Source organism: Schistocerca serialis, unplaced genomic scaffold (genome assembly GCF_023864345.2).
Source record: "Schistocerca serialis cubense isolate TAMUIC-IGC-003099 unplaced genomic scaffold, iqSchSeri2.2 HiC_scaffold_1261, whole genome shotgun sequence".
Taxonomy (NCBI): domain Eukaryota; kingdom Metazoa; phylum Arthropoda; class Insecta; order Orthoptera; family Acrididae; genus Schistocerca; species Schistocerca serialis.
Window position 1 is genome coordinate 4590965 of NW_026047471.1, and position 27311 is coordinate 4618275.

Genomic DNA, 27311 nt, shown 5'->3' on the forward strand with positions numbered 1-27311 from the left:
ATCTCAGACATTTCAGGATATAATGTCCATATCCATTCCTTCCTTGCTTATTTTATCAAATAAAAGGGTTCCAAGAGCTTCTGTTAAAAAAAAATCCTTTACCGGTTACAAATGTCGATAAACTTTCCTATTTTCTTGCATAGTGTATTTAGTCAACTTCGTCCCTTGCCATCTCCATCTAGGTTTCGCTCGACGTACTAACACTTCGATGCGCTATCTCGAAACATAGATTAAAAGGCGGAGGGCGTTCGTAAACGAAACAATAGGGATTGGAACGAACATGTTATAGGCGTTGATGCTTGCATTGGTTGTGGATTAAGTATTAGTTGACACGGTGTATCACCTTCGTAGTGTTTTAGCTATAGACGTTACTGCAATTTTTCATCTAATAATTTCAAGGTACATTACCTAATATGGTGCTGTGACGCTATTTCCGTTTCGAAGGTAAGGGCGCTTTCCAGGAATTCTATTGACACGAAACCGCATCAAGAACGCCTCCAAATTTTTAGTGCAAATACTAGATTTATGAATGGACAGTCACTAATATTCGTCATTAGCAGTGACATTTCGTATTAGCGATTAAATAAAGCAGTGGAAGGTGAGTGACGACATGTAGATCTACTGTTGTCATGCGATACCGATAACTATACGTATTTGTGGTTAACAGTGTATTATGTATGATCTTAATGAAAGCCAACAAATTATATTGATGTTCGTATGTACTGATTCTGCTTTTCAGATGTCTTTCCGTGTGGTAAGAAGTAGCAAGTTCCGTCATGTATACGGATCTGCTCTGAAAAGAGAACAATGTTATGACAATATTAGAGTGTCAAAGTCATCGTGGGATTCCACTTTCTGTGCAGTAAACCCAAAATTTTTGGCGATCATTGTTGAATCGGCTGGTGGCGGAGCGTTCGTCGTCTTACCTTTGAGTAAGGTAATTCATTTTAATAGGTTTCTGGTTCTCTCGCACTTTGATAATGAGTTTTGAGGAAGGATGTGTCAACACAACAGGAAACCGCTCCCCTACTTTTGAGCCAGTGTGTGTGTGTGTGTTGATAAACGACATGTCACCGTTCTACCAGACTTCTTAGAGATACCTTTAGCTTTGAAATAGCAAGTTGTCGGTGTACTTTACGAACTTAGATTTTTTTTTTAATGGTAATGCTTTGGTATGCAGAGGAATCGGCGATAAGGGATTCAGTATAGAGAGAGAAACCTTAGTGCTGAATTCTTAAGGATTCTCAACGCTTTTTTAATAATAAAGACTTTCATCTGTTGCAACATACTGGTGTGTGTGTATTTTTAGAATCATCTCAAAATATATGCTTACTGAATGCATGCTTCCTTATGGAATATTCCACTGATTTAAATGTGAATGAAGTGTAAAGAAGTTTAAATTGCTTTAAGGTATCCGGGAATGATTGTCATAAATTAATTTTGTTTTCCATTTTCATGCAAAAGCACAGAGCACTGTAATTTGAGACCCGGTTTTATATGTTGACAAACTAATCGGTTTGCAACAGAAAATATAGAAGGTGGCCTTATTTCTTATTGAAATTAAAGTATTGTTCATTACTGATAATAAATTTCCTAAACCATGCTGTAGATGAATTCTACTTGGAAAATACCAAATCTCCAAAAAATAAAAGGAATGAGTTTAAGTCCCCATCAGACAATAATGAATTAGAATTTGTCATTTAGTTAAATCAAATAACATTAGTGCTGCACCTCCCACACAACTTTTTTAAAAATACTTTTCCAGTTAAGTTATTGTCTGTAATATACAGACTTGCAGTTTACAACACAGTAAACCATAGCTTTTCTTGAATCTGGAGTGAGGATATATAAGACCAGCAGTTAAATAAGTAAAATGGATTGAGGATGAAGTAACTTTCTTCACAGCTAGAGTAATACTGTGGGAACACCATCAAGGAACAAGATAGCTTTGACATTGGACTGCAGGACAGCAGTAATACAAGGATAGGCATGATACAAATTTTAGAGTTATGGTTTTGGCACCTTGATAATTTCCATAAAAATATTACCAATGTGACAATCATTGTGAGTGCATTTTTTGCGTACAAATCTGCAATGTGGCTTTTCCGTGATGTGATTTTGGATAAAGAATATTTTTTTTATCAAAATTTGATGTGTTAAGAATAATGTTTGTTGATTTGCTTCCTTAATAGCCTGAAGAATCCCACACGGCATATCAAATTTTCAGTAGGAACTCTAGAGTGTACAGATTATTAACCTATCCATTTTGACCCATGGTGCCATCAAAATGATGGCACTGCAGAAGTGTCAGATTCTACCTGTCTGCTTTGACCTGTGATGTCATCAGTATGGCGGAAATGGCTAGTTCCAGTGTATACTATATGGCGACAATAACATCACTACATGCACATGCCAACAAAGGCAAACAAAAATTAAAATGATGCAGTAATGTCTCAGTCCAAAAATAAAATGAAACTAACATGATAATAATGGAAAAGTGGGGGTTTAGGGTGGGGACAGGCTAAATATATAACAATAAAAAAAAAATTGCCACACCATCCGAAAACAAATGGTATTTAAAAAAAATTAAATTAAAACACTCTGCTACACCAACAATACAGGAATCAGACATTTCCCTTGACCTATACAGGGTGTTACAAAAAGGTACACCCAAACTTTCAGGAAACGTTCCCCACACACGAATAAAGAAGGGATGTTATGTGGACATGTGTCCAGAAATGCTTAATTTCCATGTTAGAGCTCATTTTAGTTTCATCAGTATGTACTGTACTTCCTTGACTCACCGCTGGTTGGCCCAATTGAAGGAAGGTAATTTTGACTTCGGTGCTTGTGTTGACATGTGACTCATTGCTCTACAGTACTAACATCAAGCACATCAGTACGTAGCATCAACAGGTTAGTGTTCATCACAAACGTGGTTTTGCAGTCAGTGCAGTGTTTACAAATGCGGAGTTGGCATATGCCCATTTGGTGTATGGATTAGCACGGGGCAATAGCCGTGGCGCAGTACGTTTGTATCGAGACAGATTTCCAGAACGAAGGTGTCCCGACAGGAAGACGTTCGAAGCAATTGATCGGCGTCTTAGGGAGCACGGAACATTCCAGCCTATGACTCGTGACTAGGGAAGACCTAGAATGACGAGGACACCTGCAATGGACGAGGCAATTCTTCGTGCAATTGACGATAACCCTGATGTCAGCGTCAGAGAAGTTGCTGCTGTACAAGGTAATGTTGATCACGTCACTGTGTGGAGAGTGCTACGGGAGAACCAGTTGTTTCCATACCATGTATAGCGTGTGCAGGCACTATCAGCAGCTGATTGGCATCCACGGGTACACTTCTGCGAATGGTTCATCCAACAATGTGTCAATCCTCATTTCAGTGTAAATGTTCTCTTTACGGATGAGGCTTCATTCCAACGTGATCAAATTGTAAATTTTCACAATCAACATGTGTGGGCTGACGAGAATCCGCACGCAATTGTGCAATCACGTCATCAACACAGATTTTCTGTGAACGTTTGGGCAGGCATCGTTGGTAATGTCTTGATTGGGCCCCATGTTTTTCCACCTACACTCAATGGAGCACGTTATCATGATTTCATACGAGATCCTCTACCTGTGCTGCCAGAACATGTGCCTTTATAAGTACGACACAACATGTGGTTCATGCACGATGGAGCTCCGGCACATTTCAGTCGAAGTGTTCGTACGCTTCTCAACAACAGATTCGGTGAGCGATGGATTGGTAGATGGAAGGTGGATGCATGTATCCTCGCTAACGGAGGACATTTTGAACATTTCCTGTAACAGTGTTTGAAGTCACACTGGTACGTTCGTGTGTTTCCATTCCATGATTAATGTGATTTGAAGAGAAGTAATAAAATGAGCTCTAACATGGAAAGTAAGCGTTTCCGGACACATGTCCACATAACACCGCTGCTATCAATACCTACATCTCTGAAAAGTGGAATCGCACATATCTCTTGACCTACATAGCTCAGTCGCGGCTATTTGTACAAAAAAAAAAAAAAAAAAAAAAAAAAAAAACAGCACCTTCAGCTCCAAAAAGTGGTTAACCAAAACGCCAACAACTCAAAAACCCAAATACCCCATATTCACTACATGAATTAAAACACGGCCGACCTACCACAAATTCACAATAGACAAAACATCGCAGTGACTGTGGAATAAAACCAAAACAAAAATTGCTTACCAACAGAAGCCTACGGCAATACCATCTGGGTTGGCCAAGGTGCACACGGCACCTCTATTGGTCTATTGTTTGCGTGTTATGATGCTCAGTGGGATTTTGTGTGTTATTGGGTCGGTGTTATTTACTGCATGTGTTGGTGGTTGGTGTTTTGGTATCGGCACTTGTGGTTGGTTTATGTATATTAGGGAAAGTACTCGATTTCAATTTTTTTGCTATTGCCAGTTGTATTTGAGCTGTATGGGTCATGGGAAGTGACAGGTTCCAACGTGTTGTCGTAGCTGTGTGTTTTTTGGTATTGTGAGCCGCTGTTGACCTGTATAGGTCAAGGGAAGTGTTAGATTCCAATTTTTGTTCTTTTGAATGTTGGCTTCGTGGTATCAATAGTTGTGGTGTGATTATAATGTATGGAGTAGTTGGTTTTTGTTTTGTGGTATCGACAATTGCGGTTGAGCTATGTAGGTGAAGGGAAGTGACCGATTCTTGTCGATATTGTAAATGTAGCAGAATTTAGGAATTTTGTGGTGTTTTTATGTCATCGTTTTGTGTGGTTTGGGATAGTGGTGTGTGTCAGTATGTGTTTATATTTAGTTTGTACCCACCCAAAAAAACCTAATTTACTGCTTTGGTCCCATTACTTTGATTGTATTTTTGGAGGGAAATGTGTTGATTGGTTTTATATGTATTTTCGTGTTTGTTGTCGTGTTTATGTAATGACATCATAGGTGCCATATTGGAGACATTGAGAATGGTCGTTTCCGCCCTATTGGTGACGTCATGGATCAGAGTAGATGGGTGGAATCGGACTCTTCTGGACTCCCACTCACCATATAGCAGAGATGCTGAGTTGCAAATAGGCACAACAAAAAGACAATCGGGAAGTGAGCTTTTGGCCAATTGGCCATTGATACCTTACCTCTTCTTGACAAATTGTCTGTAATCATGGTGATATGTATATAATTATAGTACCTGTGATAAAAGATGATGGGAGGAAAAAGATCTTGATGAAAAAGATTGTGTAATAATAATTGTGGTGGAGGCTGTTACTTAGACTGCAACGTATGTTGCGGTTCTGATTTTAGTATTAACACTCTACTGATGCAAAGCATAAACACTGCATCTGTTCAATTTCAGGTTGAGGTTTCTGAGGTTTTCTTGCTTGTTTGACTGGTGATATATTTTTAGTGAATAGGCAGTTCATTTTGGCACATTATATTTTAATGACTGAGCCAGCCATTGTGCTCAGTGTAGTGACCTGAAGTGTGCTCAGGGCATCTGAAAGAGGTTGCTACACCTAGATCAGAATAAGAAAGTGACTGGCATTTGAGCATGGTAAGGGGGGGGGGGGATGATGATGATGATGATGATGATGATGATGATGATGATGATGATGATGATGATGATGATTCACAGTTTCATACAAGTGCAATATGTGTCTGATAGCAGCAACCATTTGGTTCCATACTCATGATGTTCATACATCCACTGTTAAAGGGCAGTATTCAGTTAAATTTTCGGTATCCCTAATAGTCCTATCACTTCCCTGAGCAGTTTCCCACTGAGCTTCACACATTCCTTAAAATAAACGTATCACACAGAGAAACAAAGCATATAAGAACAAAACACAACAATTACATTAAAGACTGCAGTTTCCATCCACAATCGACTATAACTAGTAGCTGAGGTAACAGAGCGGTATGACAACTGGGCTCAGACAAAGTATGGTCGAACTTGTGCTCCAGTTGGTTGTTGCTATGGCAGCTGCCCTGTAAATAACTTGCTGTCAGTCACTCTATTATTCTGACTCACATTCAGATCAGTTGTGAAAATGTTATGCATAGAAGTGTGGTTTTGACCTTCTGTGGAAACCTGGAAACATACATGCAGGGGGACTGATGACCTTCGCTGTTTAGTCCCCCTTAAACATCCCAACAACCACCACCACATACATGCAATCCATCTCTTACTTCCCCTACATCTTTACGATTTCAAAAGCAACAGATACACTCGAGACAAATATTAACAAGAGCAAAACACCTTAAATATTAACATCAGCCAGTATTTGACATGTTTGTAATTTTTTAAAAAAAGCAAAACTTTCATCAGTCTGAAGATTGGTTTGACCACCACAGTTATTTGCTAGGCATGGTCCTGTTGAGATGGTACACTGTTGTCTTCCTCTGAACTTTGAATTGACTTACCGAGCAAACTGTAGGGGGGAGGGCTATAGTTAAACATGAACTTCAAACCTAGCCGCAACATAGCTTTTTTCCCATTAACCAGTGTTGCCAGAGGTGAAAGCAGTTATAAGTGACAGAAAAAAATTATAGAACTGGCTGAGAGATCAGACCCCAATCCTTTGGATCAATAGTCTGGCACTTTTCATATCATTTGCAGGTCATAAATCTTTCTCTTGCTGTACATAAAATATGCTTCCAATTGCCCATTTTAATTAAAAATATTAATAGAGACAGATAAGTAATGAACAACAAATATTTTTGCATGATTTAACGAGTGATTGAATTTCAGTGGCTGATAATTAGATAACAATATTTTGTTGCAAATATTCCCTTTTCTGTAACAAAATACTGTATTTGCTTCACTTTCATCTATCACAAGCTGGGATATTACTTTAACTGTTCGGAATGCCAATAAGACTTATAATAAAAAGGTCTTGCCTACTGCAGTCAACAAAGTTTGAAATAATGTGAATAATTGAAGTGTCAAGACATAATTTTTTAGTTTGCATCACCTAGGATCAGCATAAGAGGAGATAACGTAGTATCCAGAAAACTAATGATGTTTGTAAGATGGGATACAAACCTGTGCTTGTAGACGATGGTAAAAACCCCATGTTTCACATATTTGATGGAAGTAGTCCATGCCATTACAGAAGAAATGTGACTCATCACATAAATCTTAATTTTCAGCCTTGTCAAAAAATTTGTTGGTGCTAGTGTAAAAGAAAGTTTCACTATTTATAAGAACTGCAGTAAGAAAACTGTAAATTTGTTTCTTGAAAGTGGTTGTATAACCTTACAGGTAGAATGTTTCTACCTAGGAAGTTGAGATAGTGTCAAATTAGAATCGCAGTTTAGCATTTCAGTATGATCATCATGTAATGTAAAAGTTAAGAGCAAGAAGAAAGTAAATAAATATCATATCTTGTGCAGATGTGAGATAACAAAAGATGATGATGAGGAGGAGAGGAAAGCACAGGCTGTCAAATAGTTATAAACATGAACTTAATGCAGACACAGTGTAGACAAAGTGAAATGGAAAGGCTAAAATGAAATTTGCGATTCCACTCGTTGGCTTTGACTCGTGATGTCATGATGGTTGCACCCTTGTTTCAAATGCGTACAAGATGACAACCATTACATCACCCATTAGACCTGCGAACAAACATAAAGATCACAAGAAATATTTCTCCAGCAATAGAACGAAAGTAATGGGACACCCATGGAAAATACGATTTTTCTGTCGAAGGCAAACTAAATATATGACTCTAAGAATGAAACCATTCCAAAACAAATAACTCAAAAATCTAGCGAACAAAATTCCCGACATTCAACACACACACACACACACACACACACACACACACACACACACACACACACTCTTCGAAGCACAACCACAAAATACTGCAGCACGCCACCTACAACTGACCTGACAAAAAAACACTGCACTACCATGACATCCCCCAACAAAGTTATGTCACAGATCAAAGCACACAGGTGGAATAAAAGTTTTGGTTGACCCAGTGGAAGAATCAGTTGAATGGAAAAAAGCAGAAATGGGGAATGAAATATTATTGAGTGGTGACATGGTGATTGGGGGGAGGGGGGGGGGTGGAAATATGTTCAAAGTTAGCAATAATAGATATAATGAAATGTAAAAATAACTGTTTGTTGGAAGAGAAATAATTATAAACACGATAGAAGGATCCACTTGTAATCCAGTGGCTTATAAGATAAAGCTGCGTACTGGATTCAGAAAACATATGTTTGAGATGTATTTGGGAAAGAGCTCTTCGTTTCTCTCCACTGAGCTATATTCTGATTTAAAGCAGTTGGGATTTGATAGTTGCCTAGCTGGACTGCTCCTGGCACCGATATGCCAGTGATGGCAGTATTGGCACTGTCAGCTTCAACTGTGTTGCTACTTTTGGTGCATTGTGCATGCCAGATTTCAACTGAGAAAACTTTTCAGTTCCCAGTTTTGCCTGTTTACAGAAGCACGTCACTTTGGCTCTAATTAAAATTAGTATTACATGTTTGTCCTACTAGAAGATGCTGTAGAGATCTGTACCATACGTGAGTTTCAGAATATTTGCGTGATTTTTGGTGGAGACGTAGACTCGTAGGTGACCTCACGTTGCTGTAAAGAGAAGTACACTGTGACAACTTTGGACTCTAAATGGTAAATGTCGATTAACTTGAATCAGACAATAAAATCAAGTACATTTGATTAAATAAGAATTAGTAATACATAAATAAATAAATACAAACTTAGGGGAGTTAGATATGCTATACAAAGCATAAAAAATAAAGAAATAAATAAAACTTGAAGAAACCATGTATTTAATAGATTGGGTATCATGTAGGGTGGCAGTGTAGAAGCCATAATACCATTGCAGTTGTTAACTTGCCAAATGATAGTGCTACATTGGTTTCGCAGTATTGTGAAACATTTTTACAGTAACCTGCCCTTCTGAAAAGTTATTGCAAATATGGGAATGACCTTATGTTAAAAAGAAAAAAATCAACAAATGTCTGCATAATGGACCATTATCATCAGTGTGTATGTGACAGTTTAGTCAAAGCATATGTAATACCTTTATCAAATTCCTTTGGTATAATTAATATCACTTCAGATACAGAAGATACCAAGTACTTTCTATATTGATTTCTTCCCACTTGGGGGACGGGGGGGTTAGATGCAGAGTCAGTGTTATTTATACTGGCTCACTGATTTAATATGGTTTTTATAGACTGATGATGATTTAAATAAGAACTACCAGTAATGTTCTTGGATAATTCTACGAACTTTTCTACAGATGGTCAGCACAACTGCCTTTTGCAGTTATCAACAAAGCAAGGAGTGCCATAATTAAAGGTCCCTCCCCCTCCCACCCTATCTCTCTCTCTCTTACCTTAGAAAAATAATGTAATTGGGTAGATAAAAGATTATCTACTCACCAAGTGGCGGCAGGAGAACACACACACACCAAAGTCAAAGAAATATGCAAGCTTTCAGAGCAAATGGCTCCTTCTTCTGGCAGGTGGGTTCAAGGAGATAGAAGGGGGATGAAGGAAAAGGACTGGTGAGGTGTAGGAAATTGGGAGAATTCAGAAAAGTCATCTAGATCTTTGGATCATGGGAGACTTACTACCTGCCACTTGGTGAGTAGATTTTTTATCCATCCGCTTATATTTATAATATATTTTCAATTACATTATATTTCAAAAATTGATTATTTTTGAGTATAGATTCTCTGTATCCTTTTTTTCCCACTATTATCATATTGTACTTCACAGTGGTTGTAGCTATATGTGAGAAATGGGCATGTGCACCAACTTCATTAGCATCTCAGTTGCTGAAGAAATGTAGTTCAGTTTTGTTTCAGTTGTATTATAGATGAAATGCATGGCTATTTTCAGCATGTTTCATTTTTAAGGATCTTATTAATCTTTCTTGTTTTTCATAATGACGTCTCCATTAGTTGTTGACATAACATTTAATTGAATCTGCAGGTTGGTCGCATTGCAGCAGACCATCCGTTGGTTGGTGGACATAAGGGGCCAGTCCTAGACATAGCATGGTGTCCACACAATGACAATGTTATTGCTAGTGGTTCAGAAGACTGTGTTGTCAAGGTGTGGCAGATTCCGGATGGTGGTATCTCTAGGTGAGAAATGTTAAGCTTCAATATTAAAATTAAAACAGTGTCTTCTGGAACCACTAATTTTTCATAGTAAGCCTAATCTTTCTCTGAGGGTCATAAAGATTTTACTTTTTTATTGACTTCTGTGAGAAATGTAAATGGGAAATTTGTAGTAGGTAAATAAAGTTTATAACAGTGTAGGAAGGATAGATTACTATTAACCTCTTGGAGCATATAGGCCTATTGAATTGCAGACAGGCACAATATAAAAGAATGCTAAATATTTAACATTTTGGGCAAAGCCTTTCTTCCAAAGTAGAAATTCACACAAGCACAACTCACACATTTGTGGCCTGTCTCTGGGCACTGGGGTCCAACTGTAACTGCATCCTACAAGCGAAGCAATCCAGCTGGGGGGTGTGGTAGTGAGTAGGGAAGAGGTAAGGGCTGGGGAGGTGGAAGGATAGCTGTGTAGAGGTGGGAAAGATGCTAGTGCTGCCTGTGGGAGCATACAGGGATGTGGTGGGGACAGTGTAAGGCTGGTATGTGCATCATCTGTGAGCTCTGCTGGGAGGTTGAGGGGGAGACAGAAGTAAAGAAGGGGGAAAGAACCATGTAGGTGTGTTGGTGGGATAGAAGGATTGCGTGTAGCATGGGAGTCAAAGCAGTGAAGGAAATAGGTAGGTACAAGACAAGGACCTTGGCTAGTCCCTGCCCTCCAGATGGGCCTTTGCTCATCTCTGTTCTCCACCTGCCTACCCTCTTCCCTGCTGTAACTCCTGTATTATACTCATATCTCTTACACTGCCAACACACCTACATAGTCCTTTTCCTTTCCCTTTCTCTACTTCTCTCCTCTAAGCCCCCCTGCACCCCTCGCATGACACAGTCTTCTGATACTGCATCTAACAGCCCTATCCTATCCACACAACATCCCTGCATGCTCCTATAGGTAACATTAGCATCTTCCCCCACCCTTACCCTGCTATCCTTCCCCACCCTTGAAATTGTGATCCACCAAGCTACTTAAAAAAAAAAGGTTAAAAAAAAGGTTCCCACAGTCCACTGTAATGTTAAATCTGGGTACGTTATTTCATTAGGTATAAATGCCTCATTTTGTGTTGGGGGTTGTGGTGGTGCTGATACTGGTTCTGTTTTAACAGATACTATTTATTTATATTGTGCTTTAGCAATTTATAGTATATGTACCATGAACATATGTATTGCCTGCTTGCAAAGAAATCACCAAGCTGACCTGACGCCATAAAACAAAACAAAAAATCCAATTTATCATTCTCTTTCCCATATTTGTAATGTATCATATTCGTCTGTGTATTTTGTGTACACTCCTTCATGTATTTTTAATTCCACCTACATGTTCTTGTGATGTGCAGACAATGCGAAAGTAGACTGTGGTTTGACTAAAAGTCATTGTTTTAAATACAGGTTGTTTCTCAGGTGCAGAAGTGAATATGCAAAACAATAGGTTCAAATGTCTTCTCTCTGCTGGGTGACCAGTTATAACATGTTACAAATTAAGTAGTTATAAATCTACATCTGCAGTCTGCAAACCACTGTGATGTGCATGATAGAGGGTATGTCTTGTTTTACCATGTCTTATGCTTTCTTACCCTGCCACTTGCATTGGAGTGCAGAAGGAAAGACTGCAGGGTAGTTTCATCACAAATCATACAGGACATGTCAATTCATGATTATGAATTTCCATGGAAAAAATATGTGGTAGACTTCTATATCATATGTGTTAAGAAATAAAATAGTTTCATTTTATCTTGGGTTTTGTGGATGGTACAGTCCTTTGAAAAACGTGAAGACAACTCTTAAAACAGCAGAGAACTAAAGGGGGAAAAAACTAATAACCAAAAGTATTGGAGACATGGCAGATGTTTTGCTTTAAAGTTTAGTACATGCACGTGCACACTGGCTTTCTTTTAACTTCTAAATTTATGAAGAAAATACTAAAATTTTAATATTTTCCTTTTTCATTTCTTGCTTTCTAATTTGAAAGCCACAGAATGCTAACTTCTTGTAATATTACCAGATACAACTGATATAATTATGAACAATATCTTCTCTGCTCCAGCTATCTGTATTGTGTAAATATTTAATACTAAAAATTTAAAAAATTACATTTTTGTGTGTTTTTGTTAATTAGCCACTCAAAAACCTCCATACAAAACTTGCAAAAATTGCACAATATATTGTTTGGTTAGTGTGTTAGTAGTTACTGCCATCAAAGTGGGCAACATTTTTCTGTGTGAAGAAAATTTTTCAACATCCCGCATATTTCATATAATTGAATTTCTAGTGTAAAATATGCATATCAAACTATTGAGTTGTAAAATATGTACATCGGTAACCGTTTCCAGCTCTTTTCCGTTTATAACGAATGAGTGAGAACTTGCACATGAATTAAGTTGAGTTTCGTGTTTAGTTTGTACTTTTTATTAGATACAGTGTCACTATGTCAGTGAGGAAATATTGTGAAAGGGTGAGGTGTGTGGACTATGGTATGAAAAGACAAAAGAAGGTTGTATGTAAGAAAAGTGAAAAGCACTTCGTAATTGTTGCAAATTTGTCAGAGGTATTGCAAAAATATCTCGGTCCCCAAGTAACTGTGTAACAGACACACCCATTGTGCAGGAATTGCTGTACTTGCTACCACAATAAATATAGTGATAACCTATCTGAACGATCACCATCATTGGATTGTGAAACTGAAGAAGACAATGCAGATGTTTATATTCCTGGGTGTGAAGGTGTTGTGGCTCTGAATGTTAGCATTTCTGTTGTGGCCCTTAATATGTCCCCACTTCAACACCCAAGCAAGATAAGTAGTACAGAGTATTTACAAAGAAAAGTGGAAGAATGTGAAAAAAGTTTTGCACAAGCAACATCTTCAGAACGTGGTGAAGTGTATAATGTGGATTGAGTTTTTGCAGAAGCTGAAAATAGTGACATGGGCACCCAGTCTGATGTGTGTTTTCAAAACCTAAATACTGCTATCTTGACAGCCATCTTTATTAAGAAGGTACAGTTACTGACTTCTATAATAAAGAATGGAAAAGGTATTTGGGCATGCCCAGATTCCTACTGTGGGCATCAATTGCATGATGATATTCGTAATGTTGCTTTGGAATATTATCTAAGTGATGAGAAAGATTGCAGCAGGCACAGTCCTAATCAGGCTGATGTTTTTTCTGTTAGTGAAAATGGTGAAAAACTTAAAATGGTAAAAAGACATATGACAAGATCAGTAAGAGAAGCATATCTCTTAATGAAAAATGAGAACTAAAATTTAAAAATTGGTCTCAAAATTCTACTCCTTGTAACAGAAATGTGTAAAATTACAGCCAGTGAAAGAAGTATTCATATGTATTTACTGCACTGATTTGCAACTTATTTGTTTCACCATAAGTAGTGTCACAGGCAAGAAGTGCATAGAGTTGGACCTTATGCTTTTGTGTATATGTCAAGAGCCACAAGATAACTGTTGGTTGCAAGAGTATGCATTGTCTCCTGGTCCTGAAGGAGTGACCATTGAAGCATTACAGCTTCAGAATACTGACAGTCGTGTAACCTGTGCATTGTGGGAGGGAGGAGAGTTGGTGAAGAAGGCAGTGGAAATAGGGAAGTTTGTTACTGTGGTTAGACATTGGGTCATGAAATGATTAGCTCATCATCATATCTGCAAGATTTAGAGACAAGCCATAGCAGAAGTGGAGTCAGCCACATCCTAAAATACTGACACACTATTTCTTCATTTTGACTTTGCTGAGAGCTGATCTGTTGCTTTGCAGAATGAAGTTCAAAGTTACCACTGGCAACACATTATAAGTGTTGATATTCACTTCCTTGGAACATCACACTGTTTTGCTATTGTCAGTTATCTTATTCATGACAGTGCACATGCACACTATCCTGTCAGTATGATAATTGATGACATAGCATCTAGAGGTGATACATTTCCTAAACATTTGTATGTGACTGATGGTGCAGCATCTCATTTTAAAAACTGCTTTCAGCTTTGTAACTTTGAAAACAGTATACAAGAATTAAGACAAAAAATGGATTATTTTCAGCAACAGATAATGGAAAAAGTGCATGTGATGGGGTAGGAGATCTGTGTAAAGATTTTGCAACAAGATTTGATTCCAGCATAAAGCTGTTGATGCTGTAAGAGAAGCTGCTGGATTTGTACAGACCACTTCAAAAGTACTATGAACTATGAAACTCGTACTTCTAAATGATAGTACATTTGGGGAATCGCGTTAGAGAGAGAGAGAGAGAGAGAGAGAGAGAGAGAGAGAGAGAGCGCAAAGAAAATCAGAGTGGTCTACTATGAAGCCAGTGGTAGTAATTCAGCCAAGGCACTGCTGGGTCATTAAACATCAAAGGAACCAGGGGTCGCTATTCAGCCATCTCCAAATCTAATCAAATTTGGTGTGGAGGTTCTGTATGGTCTTTGGTGGCTACATACCAAGTTTTAGTCAAGTATCTTCAATGGTTGAATTCTTAGGGGATTTTAAAGAGAGGCTACTCACCTCTGCATCATGTACGATGGTGCGAATGTGCCATGTTTGCTAGGCTTTTTTAAGAGTTCTAGCAGACATTTGGTCATTTGCTGTAATGTACATAGACAACTTTTTATGCTGAATCACACCACAGAAAAAATTAGGGATTTAGCCATACCTAAATATAGATACAAGCCTCTAAAGTGGCTAAAAAATTCGTCACACTATTCTGAGAGTTATGGTTTGAACGACCCCTGCTACTTTTCGTATGAGCCAATCATGCCAAAACTTCAGATGGGTATTCCTACCCATGATGTCTATATGTCAATCAAATTGAATTAGTAGTGGATGCCTAAATGAAAAGATGTGTGTGTGTGCAAAGTTGGCTGAAATTTTCTAATTGCAAATTTTAGGGCACTTTTTGGAGACAATATCTCAACTGTGTCTTCTTCAATCCTCTTTCTTGCTACAGCTGGAAGAGGCATGCTTTAAGCTTTCAAAGAAATGTTGTTTAATTTCTGGATCTTTCAGTTTGACAAGTAAGAATATGTTTCAAAAGTTATTATCTTAGCACTTCAAGAAGATCGAAAAATCAAACATTTAGCTCATTGTGTCCCATAATTAATTATTTTTATTTAACTGTATAAATCAGTTTTAAACATTAGTTTAACACATTATATAAAAACAAGTATAGTGCAAAACACAGTAAATTTGCAGAACAAAAATACTAGAGTCAGTTCCATTTTTGCTTAAGCACTTCCACAATTTCGTCAACTGTATCGTTTCCATGATGATGATGATGATGATGATGATGATGATGATGATGATGATGATGATGGGGCTTCTAAAGTCATGAAGATATGTTGCTCAGGAATCCAGCAGGTACGTTTAGCAGTTGACCAGTGGAAGGAACGACCAAGACTGTGTGGATGCATAAAGCTGATGAGGGCGTCTTGTTCTTCATGTGAAACTTCATACGTTTCCAATCCATCAAAAATTGCCATACATACAAGTAATATACTGTCCTGATTGTAAAGTTGGAATTGAGACTGTTGTAATTCCTTCATCTGTTTTGAAGGTGTTAACTGTGAATGATGTAGCATCATTGGAAACTCTGCTTACTTTGAGCTGATTATAATTAATTGATTTTATGTTGTTCCAGATACTATATGTCCCACGGTAAATCTTGTTTCTTGATCTGGGTTGATTTTTTCAATTTCTTCCTTTGATTCATAAAGCTTTACACCTTTACTATCATCACAGAATTTGAATAAATCGTATGGAGTCAATATTTGGTTATCTTAGGCCCTTTGAAGACTAGCAAATCCTGCATGTTCTTTTGCTGTTCCCCCCAATGCCGTCAAGGCAATTTACCGTGGCTTGTTCCAAAATAATTCCATTTGTCAGTGATGCCAAAATCCTTTTTGTGCAGGCATTAACTGATGAAATTTTTGAAATTCTTATATTGAGCAGCTGAATCATCACAGAAGTAATAAATGTCCTTAAAGTATTCAGCCTTTGTCTTTAAATATGCTATCAACTTTATTTGAAAGGTATGGGCAGCAATGGTATTATGACAGAACAGTCACTGACCATACGAATGCTAATACTCTGATATTCTTTGCCATCAAAATAGACATCAGATGGATGAAATGTGGCCTGAGTATTCCCCCAATGTAATCCTTGCACAGTATCCTGAACAACAAATGAATAATTCTCAGCAAAAGCCATCAATACAATTAATTCAATTCGTGCAAGATTTCTTTTTACCTACTTAAGAAACAAATTTTGGTGTTCTGGCACAAGTGATGGCTTCTTAAGTCGGCAATTTTCAAAATCAATGCCCCCCATGAAATCTTCAACAGTTCTCTGGCAAGTCTCCAATGTGTGTCTGCCAGCATGGACCCATTGCTTGTATTCCGTGGTTTCTTCAGGGTCATAGTCTTTAAAAGAGTTTTCAAGAAAAGCATCTAGTTGCATTTTTCTGGACATTCCTCACAGTGTTGGAGTGTTCAATTTTTTGATTCCAAACTGCATACAGTTTTATTTTTTTTTATATCAAATCCTTTTAGCCATCTTGAATGGATGTTGCTGAAGCCAACATTAATTTGACATTTTGATGAATTGCACCTACACATTCAGAATGTGATCCAGAAGCACCAGCTGTACTACATCAATTCTGCCTGAGCTCAAAAAATTTTGAGAAGCTTAGTTCATTTCCATATTGCTTACGATAAGCAATGAACATTTCTTTAAGGTTACAAAGGAGGAGTTGTTTCTCCTTGTGAATCTTTCCCCATTTATTCTTACTGCAACACATCCCGTTTTGCCTGGGCATAAACGAGAAAACTCTTCATCTTCAAAGAAAGTGAGGACATTTTTCCCCTTTTTCGTGTGCAAGTGTTGCCAAAATCCCATCTTTAGTTTCCTAGCCTTCTTCACCATCTTAGTTGAAACAGCAAATTCTTTAGCCATTTTTTTCAGTAGTGCAGCTATTTGGGCCAGGGTCAAAATTTGAACTTTACTGCTATTGCTTGAAGTCTGAAGTTTAATCTTAAGTTGCACAATTAAGATGTCCATACCTTTACATTAATGGAACTCTTCCATTTGTATCTGAGCAATAACTACTTGGCTTATACCAGCAGCTGTGGCAGTTACCTTAGTAATGCTGCCTTGGGCTTGTCCAATTGAATCCCTTTCGCTGATCCGTTGAAGCTTTAGTAGTCCAATTGATGATAATGAAATGTTAGCAGTGAAGCAAGCATCAACAACACCCATGTCTTCAGTGAGTGGTGATTCTTGCTTATCCTGACGGGATGATTCTTTTTGGGCGTTTCATGTCTACATTTGGTATAAAATTTCTGGACAAGTTTAAAAACTTCATTAGTCAGTAACTTCAACCTATAGGAGATTGCCATGTTTACTGGTATTCAAGCCTTCCTGGTTATATATTTTTCTTTACCAAATGGGTTGCAGAAATTGTGCAGGAATTGAAATTTTGTTGTCAATAAGGCATTCTGGTATGAACAAATTTTGGCATTTTCAGTAAAACCAAGCCCAGACCTACAGTGAAGAAGCTCCCTTCTCAGTTGGTGACATTTCCTTGATTGTAGTTCCTTCTGGACATGATATATAGCAAGAACAGTTCTACACAAAATGCAGCCTGTTATTGTGTGTGAAATGCAGATATCTCAGTATAATTTATAAGACTTCGTTGTGAACAGTTTCATTTCTTGTGTGTATGACAGTCAGTGGTGGATGGGACAAATAATTAGCCTCTCTTGTGAGTTGCAAGATGTAACAGTCTCCTTTATGACACCTCGTGATCTGACAAATTCTTTCAAATGGCCATTAGGAACAGATCAGTGTTCAGTTTCCATTTCCCAAGTACTGCTCTTGTTGTATTATCATTGTCCATGTGCAAATTCAACTCAGCTATACAAGTTCAGTGAGGAGCAGATGGGGGGGGGGGCGCAAATGAACTCATTTTAACAGTGCAGTGTTGATTTGTTACAGTATAGGCAATTTTAATTCATGTAATGCCGTAAGGAAGTAAAAGCAATTACAGAAGCAATAAAAGTTTGTGAATAATAGTTTTGTATTATGTTTACTCAACAGATGCAGCAGTGTAACTTTTTAAGTGTCCAGTGCAGCTAGATCTAACATAAAAAAATCTAAAATTTTGCACCTCTTAACATTGCCCACTTTGATTGTACCTTCAGAAGTGCAGTCACCAACTAACATACCATGAAATTTTTAGAATATTCAGAATGGGGGTTTCAGAGAAAATAATTTACGAAGAATCAAAAACTTTCAGATTCTCCCATCTTCATGTAGAAATATTTTGATAGTTTAAGAATTTCAGACATTGATGTCATAGCTGACAGAGGTCTTTCCACTTCATAATTTTCAAGACAGTTAACATCCTCTGACTATTCATATTTTCAAAACATAGATTTCAAGTTTGTAAAAAGTTACAAATTTGCATAGGTCAGTCTTAGAAATTAAAGGTGGAAAAAAAAGCTCAGCAGTGTGTTTATTACATCTGATAGTATTGTGAACAAGGTTTTCATTAAAAATAATTGCAGATCTCTGTCACTTGTAGTTTTTTATCACACTTTTTTTTTTATTTTCCCTTTTATTGCACCATTTCACATACTTTCATTTAGAGAGGTCTCTAACTTAGTAACAAATCGTCAGAAAATCAAAATAGTTTAGTTTTTGAGAGGTGCCTTGTGAAACTTCAATGCGTGCACACACACACACACACACACACACACACACACACACACACACACCATGTGATCAATAGTATCTGGACAACCCCAGAAACATAAATTTTTCATATTAGGTGCTTTGTGCTGCCACCTACTGCCAAGTTCTCCATAGTGACCTCAGTAGTCATTAGACATCGTGAGAGAGCAGAATGGGGCACTCCGCGGAACTCACGGACTTTGAACATGGTCAAGTGGTTGGTTGTCACTTGTCATACATCTGTACGCGAGATTTACACAGTCCAAAACATCCCTATGTCCACTGTTTCCGGTGTGATAGTGAAGTGGAAACTTGAAGGAGCACATACAGCACAAAAGTGTAGAGGCCGACCTGGTCTGTTGACTGATAGAGACTGCCGACAGTTGTAGGGGGTCATAATATGTAATAGGCAGACATCTATCCAGACAATCACACAGGAATTCCAAACTGTGTGAGGATCCACTGCAAGTACTATGACAGTTAGGCGGGAAGGGAGAGAACTTGGATTTCATGGTCGAGCAGCCGCTCATAAGCCACACATCACGCCGGTAAATCCCAAACGACACCTCGCTTGGTGTAAGACGATTGAATTGTGGAAAAATGTTGTGTGGAGTGACAAATGACAGTACACAGTGTGGCTATCCAATGGCAGGGTGTGGGTATGGCGAATGCCCGGTGAACGTCATCTGCCAGCGTGTGTAGTGCCAACAGTAAAATTCGGAGGCAGTGGTGTTGTGGTGTGGTCATGTTTCTCATGGAGGGGGCTTGCAGCCCTTGTTGTTATGTATGGCACTATCACAGCAAAGGCCTACATTGCTGTTTTAAGGATCTCCTTGCTTCCCACTGTTGAAGAGCAATTTGGGGATGGCGATTGCATTTTTCAACACGATCAAGCACCTGCTCATAATACACGGCCTGTGGCAGAGTGGTTACACAACAGTAGTATCCCTGTAATGAACTGGCCTGCACAGAGCCCTGACCTGAATCCTATAGAACACCTTTGGGATGTTTTGCAACACTGACTTCCTGCCAGGCCTCACTGACTGACATCGATATCTCTCCTCAGTGCAGCACTCCGTGAAGAATGGGCTGCCATTCCCCAAGAAACCTTGTGGCACCTGGTTGAACGTATACTTGTGAGTGGAAGTTGTCATCAAGGCTAGGGGTGGACCAACACCATACTGAATTCCAGCATTATCTATGGAGGGCGACACACAGGTGTCTGGACACGCGTGTGTGTGTGTGTGTGTGTGTGTGTGTGTGTGTGTGTGTACAGAACAGAGAGAAATCGCTCTGCCTAAATACATCTGTGCATTCTTTAATTAGTCCCTGCATGAGGAAGGGAGAGGGGTGCAATGTGTAGGCAGTTGTTGCATGAGGGTGAATCAAATATAATGAAACCTTTTTAAAATATTTTTTATTTGGTTGTAACATTATAATTGCAGGTAATTTATGTTCAAGTCATCCTCCTTCTGAAACACATTTTCCAGCAAATGGGTAACTTTGATATCCCGTCATCCTAGAAAGAAGATAGTAATGTCCTCAAACCCCAGCATCACTGTTGAACCTCTGACCTACCAGGTCTCTTACACCTTGCCAGGTTTCAGGGCACAGATTGTTTGTTCCAATTGTTTATCACATATTACGGTTAAAAGAGGGGCTAAGTCGGCCATAAATTCTGGATAGAATCTGATAGAAATTCCATCATGCCTTGGGTCCTATTTCATTTTTAGTGATTTCAGCTGTTCCTTATCTCCAAGACACTAATACCTGTATCACATCTTTACAGTGATGCAAGAATTAAACTGAAGCACTTCTTCTGTATCTTCCTTTGTAATTTAAAAACTAAGTTTAACGTTTCTGCTTTTGCTTTGCTACACTGTTTTAGTTCCTGTGTCATCTGTGAATGCATATTACCGGAATTTCTTTGGGTGTTTCGAATTCCTTTTCAAACCAAAACCTACAGTGATGTTGTGTTACAGCCATTGATTGCCTCTATGGTTTCCAGGCAGCACTGACAGCAGCCTTTTGCACCTAATTGAAAGCTGATTTTAGCACTGCTAGCTGCAGATGATTTTCTTGTGCTATATGGTGTATAGTTTTGTTTTGTATAGGTAGGGAAATGAAGATATGATTGAAGATATCAGCTCCTTCTATAGTGGCTGCATTGGCCAGGAGATAAATAATGTGGATGATGCTCTCGCCCTCTCGCCCTAGCATAATTGGCTGTCTTGGGCAGAAAATTTGGGTACAAGAACAGATAGAGGGGAAGATGGGAACATAGGAAGATACAAGCTGAACCAGGTTCATTGTTTCACACGTGTATCCAATAGCATTGTGTTGTACAGCATACAAAAAGTAACATGTCATTAGCAGAAAGCGCAACATGCAAAAGTAAGTGCGAGAAGATAACAAAATTTGCACACAGGACTGTCAGTAAAATTAAAATGAATCAGAGATAAGTATGGAGCTGTTGCGAAGTTGGGGGAAGGGGGGTTAAAGATAAATAAATGATCTGGAACTAAGAAATTTTTTATACTCAAAGTATTGTGGGGTTGTTGGTGTCTTTTGACAGTGTTGGTGAGGTGGGATGATCTGACTCATTTTAACTCCCCCCTGCGGGTTGGGGGGTTAGAATAGGCCCGCGGTATTCCTGCCTGTCGTAAGAGGCGACTAAAAGGAGTCCCAAATGTTTCGGCCTTATGTGATGGCCCCCTCTCGGGTTTGACCTCCATCTTTCTAAATTATTCCGAAGAGTGAGCCAATTGGGGAAGGGCGCCTTACATGGTGCACAGTATCCGTCGTGCATTGAGACCTTTAGCCGGCTTTTTCGTCGTTGCAATGGTGTCCCGCTCGTTTTCCATCTCTTGGGCGAGGATACGTCCCTGGGTGCGATTACCACGCTGCACTCTGCAGTGTTGCTTTTAACTGCGACGACGACCTTGGACATTTTTGCACCTAAGATCCAGCACGGTAGCCAGTCCATTGTGGTGGGGCCGCCATGTACCCTGTTGGTTGTAGCCCCCTGGCTCTACTGATGCCTGCGCCGTTAACTCCCCACGTATGCCAAGGAGTAGATGCCCATCTCCCTGGGGCATCAGGACTCCCGGCAATGGCCATCCTGCCAGGTGGCTATTGCTGCGGCTGGGTGGCGCCCGTGGGGAGGGCCCTTGGTCAGAGTAGGTGGCATCAGGGCGGATGACCCACAATGAAGCGTGGTACATCATCTCTCGCTGGCGGCCAGCCACCAGCAATCTCTAAGCTTTCGAAGGCTCATTTTAAAGCTAACATTTATGACCCCAAATCGATCCCATCCCTGGCCACACCATGGGAGGAACGAAAGGCAATGAATGACAGTGACGTGTATTCGCCCAGGTATCTCGTCTGTACCAGAGCTGATGGTGACTCGTTTCTATCTGTGAAGCCTCAGTTCTTTGTAGAGCATTTAGAGGACATGTTTGGGGAGGTGGAGGGCTTGTCCAAAATGCGCTCTGGGTCAGTTTTGATAAAAACGGCATCCTCTGCCCAGTCACGCAGGTTACTTGCTTGTGACAAGTTGGGGGATGTTAACGTTACCATCACCCCACATAAGAGTTTAAATATGGTCCAGGGTATTATTTTCCATCGGGACCTACTTTTGCAGTCTGATGATGAGCTGCGCGCCAATTTAGAGCGCCGAGGTGTACATTTTGTCCGGCGCGTTCATCGGGGTCCGAGGGACAATCAGGTAGCTACCGGTGCCTTCATCTTGGCCTTCGAAGGTGATACATTACCAGAGAAGGTCAAGGTGATGGTCTACCGATGTGACGTCAAACCCTATATCCCTCCCCCGAAACAGTGCTTTAAGTGGTGGAAGTTCGGTCACATGTCCTCTCGCTGTACTTCTAGCCTCACATGTCGAGATTGTGGACGCCCATCTCATCCCGATACTCCATGTGCTCCGCCTCCCGTCTGTGTCAACTGTGGAGAGCCTCATTCCCCTTGCTCGCAGGACTGCAGTATCTTACAGAAAGAACGCAAAATCATGGAATATAAGACCCTGGACCGACTGACCTACACTGAGACTAAGCGGAAATTTGAATGGCTACATCCCGTGCGCATGATGTCATCTTATGCCTCCACTGTCACTCCTGCTCCAGCTCCTTCAGCTGCAAGACATACAGTCAGCTCTCAGAGTCAGAGGACCTCACCTGCCCCCTTGACGATGGGGGCCCCTTCTCTCGCTGTTGCTCCCACACCATCTACCTCGGGAGCAGCACCCACTAAACCACTGGGGACACCAGTCCCCACTTCTAAGCCGGAGAAGCGTAAGTCTTCTTCGGCTTCTCTCGCTCGGAAGGGATCCCTTGGGTCACTCCCTTCCCAGGTTCCTACCAGCGGCACAGCAGACACCAACCAGTGGCTGAAGAAGCCACAGGTCGCTGGTCAACGGGCTTCGCGATCCTCTTCGGTCCCGGAGACTGACTCCAATAAGCCCTCTCAACAACAGCAACCAAAGGAACAGCGAGAGAAAACGACTTTGAAGACCCGTAAGACAAAGACACCCGCGGTGGCACCTACTCCGCCGCTACCTAAAAGCTCTGCGTCTGAGGATAAGGTGGAGATCCTTGCGTCCGCTGAGGACCTCGATCTCGCCGGTCCCTCAGACGCAATGGATAGCACTTGCACGGGTGCTCCATCGGAGGCAGCAGGTGACCCAGCGGCGTAATCTGCCTTCCCAGTCCTGTCACGCCTTTCTCCGCCATGGACAATACCATCCTCCAGTGGAACTGCAGCGGTTTCTTCCACCATCTAGCTGAGCTCCGCCAACTTATCAGCCTTCACCCTTTCTTCTGCATTGCTCTTCAGGAAACTTGGTTTCCAGCAATGCGAACTCCCGCCCTCCGTGGCTATCGGGGTTATTATAAGAACCGAGCAGCTTATGAAAGGGTGTCTGGTGGCGTCTGCCTCTATGTCCTTCACACTCTGCACAGCGAGTCTGTCCCTCTCCAAATACCTTTAGAGGCTGTCGCTGTTCGGGTGTGGACGCCACAGGCTGTTACCGTCTGCAATCTTTACCTTCCATGGGATGGTGATGTCTCGCAGCATGTCCTGGCTGTGCTGGTAGCCCAATTGCCACCACCTTTCTTGCTATTGGGCGACTTCATCGCCCATAACCCTCTGTGGGGTGGGTCAGTGGCAACAGGTCGAGGCGCCACCGTTGAGCATTTATTGTCGCAGCTCGATCTCTCGATTTTAAATGATGGTGCCTTCACACACTTCAGTGTGGCGCATGGCACATACTCCGCCATTGACCTTTCAATGTGTAGCCCTAGCCTCTTACCGTCTGTCCAATGGAGTGTGCATGACGACCTGTGTGGTAGTGACCACTTTCCGATCTTTCTGTCACTACCACAGCGTCACTCTTCTGGGCGCCCTAGCAGATGGTCTATGAATAAGGCTGACTGGGACTTATTCTCCTCCACTGCCACTATTGAGCCTCTCTCTAATGATGACATTGATGCGGTGGTTCAATCGGTCACCACTGGCATCGTTACTGCCGCCGAATCTGCCATTTCCCGTTCCTCTGGGTCCCCTCGGCGGCGGACTGTGCCTTGGTGGTCGCCTGAGATCGCTCCAGTGATTAAAGATTGCCGGCGGGTGCTACAGCGTCACAAGTGACATCCCTGCATTGAACACCTAATCACCTTCAAACGGCTGCGTGCATGGGCCCGCTGCCTTATCCGCCAAAGGAAGCAGGAGTGCTGGGAGCGGTAGGTGTCCACCATTGGCCTCCATGCCTCTCCATCGCAGGTCTGGGCCAAGATCCGACGCCTCTATGGCTATCGGACCCCTGTCAGCGTCCCTGCGCTCTCACTGAATGGAGCAGTTAGTACAGACTCCGACGAAATTGCCAACAGCTTGGCAGAGCATTTTGCTCTTAGTTCCGCTTCATCCAATTACCCACTGGCCTTCCGCTCCATTAAAGAGCGGATGGAGCGTCGGAGCCTTTAGTTTCGCACCCACCACTCAGAATCTTACAATGCTCCATTCAGTGAGTGGGAATTTTGCAGTGCCGTAGCCGCTTGCCCTGATACTGCTCCTGGGCCAGATGGCATCCACTGTCAGGTGCTGAAACACCTTTCAGTGGACTGCCAGCGGCGCCTCCTCGATCTTTACAACCGTCTTTGGGTCGAGGGGGAGTTTCCGTCGCAATGGCGGGAAAGCATTGTCATCCCCGTTTTGAAACCTGGAAAGAGCCCTCTGGAGGTGGACAGCTACCGTCCCATTAGCCTCACCAACGTTCTTTGCAAGTTGCTTGAACGGATGGTGAGCCGGCGCTTGAATTGGGTACTGGAGTCACGGGGCCTTCTGGCTCCATCTCAGGGTGGGTTCCGTAAAGGCCGCTCCGCCACCGACAATCTGGTGAGCCTGGAGTCGGCCATCCGTACTGCCTTTGCCCGCCGTCAGCACCTGGTCGCTGTCTTTTTCGACGTGCGGAAGGCGTACGATACGACATGGCGTCATCACATCCTTTCTACACTTCCCGAATGGGGTCTTCGGGGTCCTCTGCCGCTTTTTATCCGCAATTTTCTGTTGTATCGTACCTTCCGCGTGCAAGTCGCGGCCTCATGTAGTTCCTCCCACGTCCAGGAGAACGTGTGCCTCAGGGTTCTGTTTTAAGTGTCTGCCTGTTTTTAATCGCAATAAACGGGCTTGCTGCAGCGGTGGGAAATTCTGTCTCTGCTTCCCTGTATGCTGACGACTTCTGCCGTTACTACAGCTCTACTGGCATTGCAGCTGTTGAACGTCAGCTACAGGGTGCTATCCGCAGGGCGCAGTCTTGGGCTGTCGCGCATGGTTTTCAGTTTTCGGCTGCCAAGACCCGCGTTATGCATTTCTGCCGGTGCCGAATAGTCCATTCTTAACCGCGGCTTTATCTTGCCAACGAACTCCTTGCTGTCGTTGAGACCCACAGGTTTTTGGGTGTAGTTTTTGATGCCCGGCTGACTTGGCTGCCTCATATTCGGCAGCTTAAGCAGGTGTGTTGGCGGCATCTAAATGCTCTGAGATGCTTGAGCCACACCAGCTGGGGCGCCGATCGATCTACCCTGTTACGGTTCTACCAGGCGTTAGTCCAGTCCCATCTGGATTATGGGAGCCTGGCTTATGGCTCTGCTTCCCCATCTGCGTTGCGGGTGCTGGACCCAATACTACACAGTGGGATACGACTTGCCACTGGTGCCTTCCGCACCAGCCCTGTGGACAGCATACTAGTGGAGGCAGGTGTCCCTCCCCTGCGGTTACGGCGCCAACGTTTGCTGGCTACTTATGCTGCCCATGTTTTTAGCTTGCCCAGGCATCCAAACTATCGTCTCCTGTTCCCGCCATCGGTCGTCCATCTGCCAGAACGTCGGCCCCGGTCAGGTTGTACGATCGCAGTCCACGTCAAAGAGCTTCTCTCCGGACTTGGGGCTTTACCTCTTCCGCCTCCTTTCCGGGCACGTCTGCATACACCCCCGTAGTGTGTGCCTCGCCCTCGCCTTCAGCTGGAATTGGCACAGGGCCCGAAGAACTCAGACCCTCCGGAGGCTTTCCGCCGCCGCTTTCTTTCCATCCTCGCACTGTATCAGGGTTCTGGCATTGCGTACACTGACGGCTTGTTGGTTACTGGTTGTGTCGGTTATGGGTTTACTCTAGGGGACCATTCCGAACAATGTTCATTGCCGGCTGGCTGCAGCGTTTACACTGCTGAGCTGGTCGCCATCTTTCGTACCCTAGAGTATATCCGCTCCTGCTCAGGTGAGTTCTTCATGATCTGTAGCGATTCCCTGAGCGGTTTACGAGCTCTCGACCAGTGTTTTCCTCGTTCTCGTCTGGTGATGGCTATCCAGGAGTCCCTGCATACTCTTGCGCGTTGCGGCCGCTCTGTGGTCTTTGTTTGGACACTGGGCCATGTTGGGATACCCGGAAATGAAACTGTTGACCGCCTGGCGAAAGAGGCCACCAGTACGCCATCTCTGGACATTGGCATACCGGAGACAGATTTGCGAGCGTTCCTATGCAACAAAATTCTAGTCCTTTGGGGCCCTGCCTTCACGGAACAAACTTCGGGCCATCAAGGAGCGTACCGGTGTATGGTGCTCCTCCTTGCGGGTCTCTCGCAAGGAGTCTGTTGTCCTATGCCGGCTGCGCATTGGGCACACATGGATGACGCACGGCCACCTATTGCGATGTGAGGGCCCACCTTTATGTTGCTGCGGCTCCGTTTTGACAGTGGTCCACATTTTATAGGACTGTCCACTTTTAGGTTTGCTCAGGCAGTCGTTCGCACTGCCTGACACGCTCCCTGCTCTTTTAACAGATGACTCCGCTATGGCTGACTTAGTTTTACGTTTTATTCGGGCAGGGGGTTTTTATC

The 27311-nt window shown here is 41.8% G+C and overlaps 1 protein-coding gene across 2 annotated transcripts in view; it reads left to right on the plus strand.

The window, feature by feature from the left end:
- The first annotated feature begins 216 nt into the window (after positions 1–216).
- The window catches only part of LOC126438145 (coronin-6), a 93371-nt gene continuing 66276 nt past the window's right edge, over positions 217–27311 (plus strand). The window contains exons 1-3 of one of the 2 annotated variants that reach the window (XM_050090521.1): positions 217–444; positions 740–937; positions 9994–10148. In XM_050090521.1, coding sequence (XP_049946478.1) covers positions 740–937; positions 9994–10148 — 353 coding nt within the window. In that variant the 5' untranslated portion in view covers positions 217–444. Of the gene's footprint in view, positions 599–739; positions 938–9993; positions 10149–27311 lie in introns of both variants that reach the window. The other variant, XM_050090520.1, reaches the window with a different exon arrangement.